At 35.3% G+C, this 8,306-nt stretch overlaps 1 protein-coding gene across 12 annotated transcripts; it reads right to left on the bottom strand.

Moving 5' to 3' along the window:
- Positions 1–3,578: 3,578 nt before the first annotated feature.
- Positions 3,579–7,975, bottom strand: LOC110865740. Of its 12 annotated transcripts, none has more exons than XR_002550930.2 (10): positions 7,802–7,961; positions 7,001–7,308; positions 6,756–6,882; positions 6,333–6,461; positions 5,967–6,167; positions 5,654–5,760; positions 5,399–5,567; positions 4,287–4,459; positions 3,938–4,019; positions 3,579–3,848 (listed from the first exon to the last, which is right to left on the bottom strand). XR_002550930.2 is itself a non-coding variant. In XM_035974646.1 (5 exons), the coding sequence occupies exons 1-4, from the start codon at positions 7,850–7,852 to the stop codon at positions 5,698–5,700; spliced, it is 444 nt and encodes a 147-aa protein (XP_035830539.1). In that variant the 5' UTR covers positions 7,853–7,969; the 3' UTR covers positions 4,970–5,567; positions 5,654–5,697. The 12 variants fall into 12 exon arrangements, 3 of the variants coding, with proteins under 3 accessions (XP_035830539.1, XP_035830538.1, XP_021970753.1); XR_002550931.2 differs by having other exon boundaries at positions 4,375–4,459; XR_004861021.1 differs by having other exon boundaries at positions 4,287–4,333.
- Between the last annotated feature and the right edge of the window lie 331 nt (positions 7,976–8,306).

Raw genomic sequence — 8,306 nt, 5'->3', positions numbered from 1 at the left:
ATACCCCTTTCCTCATAATGTTATGCATAACAAAGGAGTGGGTCGACCCTTGCATGGGCTGCCCTTTGATCTCGAGTACAAGGTAGGTAACATTGGGCCGAGGAGAGTATGTGTGACTAGGGACAAGTTGTGCGGCCCATAGACTCGTGCGATTGGACTCATGTTGTGCGACTAGACATACATATACACATTACACTTCATAACACATAACATAGTAAAAACATAACGTTCCATTGCGAAAAAACACATCAGTTAATCCTACAACATTCATACAGGTTACGTCAAAGTACAACGAAAAGGTTCTAAAATACGATTTGTCACATCATCCTCAAGTTGAAATAAATTTCGTCCCGAAATTTAGCACGTAGTCACTGAGGAAGCTAAAATTTAGCATGTAGTCACTGAGGAAGCTAGTTAGGTTGTGTGGTTTCCTGGTTTTCCCTGGGTATTACAGAATCTTCCTTAAATAGTTAGATTCTTAAAGAGGCACTTAAAGTACTTCTTTTGAATCCGTGATTGGATTTCTAAGAATGCTTTACAAGACACTGAAACAAAGGGCCAAATCCTTACAAGATCTTTCTATTTTAATAGTTAGACTCTTAAAGGATATTCATAGAACTATTGGTTAATTTGGTTTTATCATTAATCAAATCTCTCATTCCCACTTCCTGCTTTAATCAAGGGAGTATCCTTTAGGGGATGAAGATCATAGGTATAACAACCCATTCCCGCTTCCTGTATTATCTGAGGAAGCATCCACTGGGGAATGAAAACGTTATTCCCTATGTGGAGATCTTTGATGGGTTACTCTATGCAAATAGAGAAAAACTCTAGATTCCGCGCAAGACAATTGTTTAACCCAACTATACTGACAGACTCCTACGAATAAATTTCGGGACGAAATTTCCTAAAGTAGGGGAGACTGTGACATCTGTGCCTCTACGACCATCATACAAATACAAATCCAATGAAATCTTGTGTTTCATTCTCGGGATTTGTACAAATTCATATGACATTTGCACATGTCAATTCTTGTTCGATTTCGAGCTCTTAGTCACTTTCTAGAGAGTTATACGCAAACTGTTACGTAAACGTAATCAGTTTAATGCAACAAACAATCCGGAATAGTGACATAAGCTTACCATATCTTAAAACCCTTTACATAACTTAGAAATAAGTTTTGAAGGGTTTGGTATGGCAAAAACAAGTTTATTTGATCACAGGGACTATTTGCGACAAACTGCAAAAGTCTGCCTACTCGTATAGCAACGTACACTCTGGAACAAGATCATAAGTTAAACATATCCTAAATACCCTTAACATAGCTTAGAAATAAGCTTTGAGGGGTTCGGTGTGACACCCCAGGAAAACCAGTGAACGATGTAACTTATCTAGCTTCCTCAGTGAGTGCGTACCAAATTTCGGGACGAAATTTCTTTTAAGTTGGGGATAATGTGACAACTCGAATTTCCAAGATTCTATTTCGTATTTATTGCACGTTCATGTAATTGCACAATTGATTACTATGGAATTGTTTACGTTTTGGTATAATGAAGTGTATTGTGTGATTGTGCATGACTATGTGTTAATTAAGATAAACTTGTCAAATGTGTAAACTTGGTGGTGAAACTGTGTAATTAATTGGAATAGTGCGCTATTGTAAAATATAATACTTGAGGATGTAGAGGGCAATTAGTGGAATTCTAGTAATACATAACCCTAAACTCTTTCACTAATCATTTGGCACAAAAACCAAAGCACGTACATTCATCTCTCTAGCAATCATCATCACCACCATCATTGGCACAAGGCATTCATCACTTTCGATTTCTCTATTTCGTTGGAATCATTCAAGGTAATTGTTAATGATTGTGCGTTGATTATTTGATTGTATCAATTCTTGACTAGTTGTTGATTGATTGATGCTTATAAAACCCTAGTTCTTCATGTGATAGGTTGTGATTTTGATTTGATTCTGAACTATTGATGATAATGATTAGTCGTATGATTGATAGATGGTTCCTATAATGATATAGTTTGATTATAATTGAGCATGTCCGAGTTTAATGAGAGTTTCATGTCCGAGTTTAATAGTTGATCATGTCCGAGTTTAAATAGTTGATCATGTCCGAGTTTAAATAGTTGATCAGGTCCGAGTTTACTTGTGGTCCGAGTCTAACTCTCATGTATGATCCGAGTTTAATGACTTGCATTTGTACCGAGATTAATGACTTTGATTTGGTCCGAGGTTAATATGATCTAGCATGTCCGACTTTAATAAGTTTATAAGTAGTCCGACTTTTAAACAGGGGAAGCCCCCCCCCCCCCACACTTGTCTGATGTGTAATTGTCTGATATTGTGTGATTGTTCTGATGATCGAATACTGAATAGAACTAGGGTTTTATAAGCATCAATCAATCAACAACTAGTCAAGAATTGATACAATCAAATAATCAACGCACAATCATTAACAATTACCTTGAATGATTCCAACGAAATAGAGAAATCGAAAGTGATGAATGCCTTGTGCCAATGATGGTGGTGATGATGATTGCTAGAGAGATGAATGTACGTGCTTTGGTTTTTGTGCCAAATGATTAGTGAAAGAGTTTAGGGTTATGTATTACTAGAATTCCACTAATTGCCCTCTACATCCTCAAGTATTATATTTTACAATAGCGCACTATTCCAATTAATTACACAGTTTCACCACCAAGTTTACACATTTGACAAGTTTATCTTAATTAACACATAGTCATGCACAATCACACAATACACTTCATTATACCAAAACGTAAACAATTCCATAGTAATCAATTGTGCAATTACATGAACGTGCAATAAATACGAAATAGAATCTTGGAAATTCGAGTTGTCACATTATCCCCAACTTAAAAGAAATTTCGTCCCGAAATTTGGTACGCACTCACTGAGGAAGCTAGATAAGTTACATCGTTCACTGGTTTTCCTGGGGTGTCACATTCGGTGTGAGAAAATATGCTTATTTGATCAACAAGGACTAAAAGTGTCAAAAATGTTGGTGCATACGTCTGTCGACTTCGTCTTGTATCGAGTCTTGTATACATTTGGATAGATCAGGGCACGTAGTTTGAGAAAATGTCAAAAATATGGGTTTGTAGGTGATTTCGCACAAAATTACCAATTGGTAATTCCGCACGAATTTAGACAGTGATTTCGCACGAAATCTATACTACAAAAAAAAATGCCATCTAGTGGCATGCAAAAAGTGCCACAGAAAAACAAGAAAGTGCCACTAAAGAACCTTGTAAGAATGGGCGGCACACAAAAAAAGTGCCACAAGAAGCGCTGACGCTAAAGCCTTTTAGTGACACTTTTTCAATGTGTCGCACAAAGTTTTTAGGCTTTTAATGGCATTTTTTATCTGCCAGTATAAACATTTGAGCTTTTAGTGGCACATATTTTTTACCACAAAAAACACATCAAATTAAATACCATTGACGTTTATCATATTAATTTTAATTAATTACAATTATCATTTATTTACATTAAAAAATAAAAACAAAATTGTTAAATTTAGAAATCATAAAATAATCACTTCAATTAAAAGTTCAATCAATCTTCCAAAGATTCCAAATGCCTAATAAGTGTCGATCTAAGTCTAATGATCAAACATATAACCCAAATAAACTAACACGTGTATCAATAAAAACTCAAAACTTCATTGTGTTCATGAATCTCTTTCACAATCTTCATGTGAGTTAAATAATCATCGTGTTAACGTTTTCTTAGCAGTCATACTTCCACTTCATAGTTCCCAACACTTACTACTTATTGTCGCTACATCAGCCAACTGACTATACTCAACCTGAAATTTCACAATTCATGTTAAATTGATTAGATCTGATAACCATAGCTATCAAAGATTTAAGAACAGTTAATAAAAGGCAAACTTACTTCTTTTGACATCACTTGAAGCTCTTCAGCCAAAAGATTGGGTGGTTTTTTCAATACCCCTAGTTGTCGGAATTGCCATCACCTAACAACAAGAGAGTTCATGATGAGAATGTTTACCCTTCAGTTTATAATGAGTCGAATTGAGTTATCTTCTGTCTTAGACAAGTCAATTGATGAACTAAAACATTGCTAAAAATATGGTGAATGGGTCAATAGGGTCAAAAGATGCCCAAAGTATATTCTTTAAGCATGCAATCTCTATTTTCTGTACTGATGTAGTTTTTAAATCAATTAAAACCCGCTAACTAGAAGTTACACCTCTAGATGGAGTAATAGAACACACGCATACCTGTAAACATGGTAGGCTCTTAATATCTTGTTCAGTAAAAAAGCCACCTAGAGAAAATGCATAAGTGAACTAAGTTAATACAACACACCTTCTAATTTGTAGCATATAAGATGAGTAACTTTGGTTGCAATCAGCGGTTTCAAAACTTGTGCCCCCATCAATTCAACCATGGTCTGAAATATAGGACATAACAAAAGTTTCATATGATGTAAATCCATTATCTGGTATAATAAGAAAGTTTGCAGTAAAAATAGCAGATTGAAAATAGACTAACCATAATGTCCTCTCGATCTTTACATTTGTTTATAGTCCTTCGAACATGAACAAAAATGTGCTCAATTATATGTTTGTGTTCGGTTAAAGTTAAATGAACGAACATAAACATGCCTCTGTTCGTGTTCGTTCGGTTCATTTACAAGCCCAACCGTTACTGAAAGCTCTCTCTACAAGGTATTGGTACTGAACTGGGACCTATAACGAAAATACCTAGTTACTGAATACCGGTACGGTATTCAAATCTTCATCCCTAGTTAGAATAATGTAAGAATTTGGTAAAATAATTATCATCCTTAACCCTGTCAATATACCATGGTCAATCTGCATTCGAGAGCCTAACCAAATAACAAATGGGTACTCACCAGATCAAGCTGAGGCTTTCTATTCCCAAATCTGGTTATTGTTCTTGAACCACAAAAGGAAACATTATTAGTTTTTTTTTTTCTCTTTAGAATTTCATCGAAAGCATGGTGGGCCTAAACTAGACATCTTAACCATAATCCAAAGCAGCAATTTCTTTTAATAAATCTTTGAAACCTTCACCAATATCATAACCATCCTCTCTTTGTCTCAAGAAATCACCCACCAGCATTGAAACATGAAAAAACAATTGAAACAAGAACATAAAGAAGATGAATACAGCCAAACCGAATTAAGTCAATAACCAAAGGGAAAAGGCAATCGAGTTAATAAATACGGGTTGGGATCCACGAGATATCAGATACTTGTTTAGTATTTATTTGACTCTTGTAACCTGTAGCTTACCCATTTAACCCTTTAGAAGAAAATATATATCAAATCCACTCATTCGTATGTAAATGGGTCAACATACACACCTCTTAACTAATGAAACAGGGCATGTTCATTTACAGTACTTCCTTCAGGTAGATCATGTTCAATTTGAACCCGTAAAAGGAGCTCTGCTACTGAAGTCGTGGAATGAGTATGTGAAATCGGAAATCTAGCTGGCGTCATATAATTCGTCATCCCATCCATCTCTTTTTCCTAGAAAATTTCAGGAAATTTGGATGACTACTTGATTTGTTTAAAATTGGATTCAGTTACATCACATGATTTCATGATGAACTGACCTTAACTAATGTGTGACTTTCATAGACATCACTTGAATCTTTATTTAAATTGTCCTTATGTGACTGTGTTCGAATAGAAAACTTGTGTTTGGCTTTGCCTTGGCCACCTGGCAGTAAATGATTAAGCATAATGAGAGATTGTCATTAACTTTAAAATAAATTGTCACTACGTGACTGTGTTCAAAACAGGACGGGTCGGGGAGATGGTTCAAATCAACCCTTTCATAAGTTGAGGGTTCAAAATTGCCACCCCGAGCAGTGATAAACAAGATCCATGCATCCGTTGATATGAATCATTAATTTAAGTAATTACCTTTAGATGACATCTAAGTTTGGAAGATAAAGAGTGGAATGAAGCACAATTATTAGTCACATTAATATCTGCATTTTCTGCAAGCCAAGTGCAAACACCTTTTCTATTTCCGCCAGAAATAAAAGGATTTATATTCTGGTAGTTATCATTATCAGCCTCAGAAGTGAAGCTTGTACTCAACTGCTTGCAGTCCCCTGTCCCCTTAAAATCACAAGGCGAACACTTTTAATGATGTTTGGTTTTGGGGTATGGATTTAGTCTTTGGTATGGTTACTTTAATTATATATGGGTTTGATGCACATAAAACTGGGAATCCTCCATACCCATAGTGATTCCTACTTTAAACCAAAAGCCACACATTTGTACCTGATTTTTAAAGAGAATTTCTTCATCAAAATCACACGCAGAAGCTTCCCCCAAGATGCATGTGATTTCATCCTTGTTGACAAAATTTGGGAATTTGACATCATCTTCAACACAGGTATCAATTTGCCTCTGATTACAACATGGTAGAAAATAAACTTTTTGTACACCACGTGGTAATTAACCAGAAGAAATACTAGAGGGTGGAATATTGAGCAGGTTGGACAGGTTATAAATGGGTCAAGCTGGGTTCCGGTCGACCCGCAACACTATTTGTCCAATTTTCATAAATAATTTGCGAGTTAATATGATTAGAAAAAAAAATATATATTATACACAAAAAAAAGAAAAACGTTTTGGGAGACTTTCAACCCAATCGACCCATTTCCTTTTTAAAAAAAATACGTATCCGAAAAGACCTCTAACCGAATACAAAGGCGTAGCAGCACCACAAATGGCAATTAAAAAAGGATATTAGACGACTATTGTCCCACTTCAAGAATCTTATACTAATGTTCTACTAGTTCATAAGAATAAGAGACTTCATTAGCATCTGCACCAAATCATGACATAGAATTTTAAAGGGCACACACAATAAATAATTTCAAGTGACAAATTATACGCATTATAACCAAGTACCAACAATGAAACTAAGATTGCATAACCAGTACCTCTAAGCATATCAAGCTGAGAAAGAATTTCTACGTCACCCTGTCCAATAGACCATATAATGAGATCACTAAATAATCGTGCATCAGTGTCACACACATAGTTGTATGATGGAACAGTCTTCTTTTTCCTTAGGATACATGTAAGATGGGATAAGGCTTGAATATGTGAGTATGACTAAAACACAATACATCTGAGGTATATTCGTTTGATCTACTCAGTATTCTGCTTGCGTATACCACCTATTATTGTTGACCACCTACATAATTTATGCGAATTGAACCGATATCACGATTCTCAGCCACAACGGCTGCAACAACACACAACATAAACAACATTTTTCAGTCGAACTATCCTGTATTTGTTCTTGAGTAAGGAAACTAGAAATCTGAACAAGACCAACCAATACTGAATAGCTTCACAGACAACAGTGGTAATTAAACATAAACACATTTTGACCGTGTTTCAACAACAATGGCGAGTCATCACCTTCACCAACACTTAACAAACGAAAATCTCTTATCGAAAATTGTACCTCTAGTGGCCAAATTCGCCACCCAAGCAGGTTCTAGGGTTTCGTTCTCCCTTTAGCAGTGAAATAATTGATTGAAAACATATTAAAAAAGACACACAAGTATAGTATACTATCTAATTCTATTAGTTACCGAAATTAGTTCTGAAACCCTAACCCTGGTTGTTTCATTCGACAGAGAATCAGCCGGATTAGCGGTGACTTCTGGTGGTGCAATTGAGCGACGAAGTAAAAGATTTATACCGAGGAGAAGATGTAGAGAGAAAAGTACCTCTGAAGTTTGACTCCTTGAGCGCGAATGCGAATGATAACCAAAATCCATGAAGGGTTGGGGGAGGGAAACCGATTTTTGTTAAACGTGATTCTGGGAATTGGAAATTCATTTTGGGGGAGATGGTTATTGTGTGGAAACTATAGAGGGAAAACTATAAAACTTGGGAGGGAAAAAAATTAGATTAGAATGAAATTTAATTAACATGTTTCAAAAGAGGGAAGGAATGTGCAAACATGTCGGATTAGGCTTGAAATCGTTTAACTTACGAAAGTTTGAAGGCTCAACATTGTTTAACTTACGAAAGTTTGACCACAAGCTTGGCTTAATTTGATCTTTGTTCCTAAAGCTTAAACTCAACTCACGGGTAAATTTTCAAGCTCTAGCTCATTTATTATTTAATAAGTAATTTATATTAATTATACTTATTATTAATATATAATTTAGTAATTTTTTTCACAGTTTTACATATAGTAATTATAATTTAAATACAAATTGATTACAT

The sequence above is a fragment of the Helianthus annuus genome, chromosome 6, assembly GCF_002127325.2.
Source record: "Helianthus annuus cultivar XRQ/B chromosome 6, HanXRQr2.0-SUNRISE, whole genome shotgun sequence".
NCBI lineage: Eukaryota > Viridiplantae > Streptophyta > Magnoliopsida > Asterales > Asteraceae > Helianthus > Helianthus annuus.
The sequence above is the reverse complement of the archived record's forward strand: the minus strand, read 5'-3'. Positions and strand labels throughout refer to the sequence as shown.

What these genes read in the sequence shown, in the direction of transcription:
- LOC110865740 (XM_035974645.1), bottom strand. Translation starts at nt 7,852, where the DNA reads ATGGATTTTGGTTATCATTCGCATTCGCGCTCAAGGAGTCAAACTTCA. An exon ending in CAAGGAGTCAAACTTCAGAG is followed by an intron (nt 6,462 to 7,801) that starts GTACTTTTCTCT and finishes TGTTGTAATCAG; the next exon opens with AGGCAAATTGATACCTGTGT. An exon ending in TTCTGGCGGAAATAGAAAAG is followed by an intron (nt 5,761 to 6,064) that starts GTGTTTGCACTT and finishes ATTTACTGCCAG; the next exon opens with GTGGCCAAGGCAAAGCCAAA.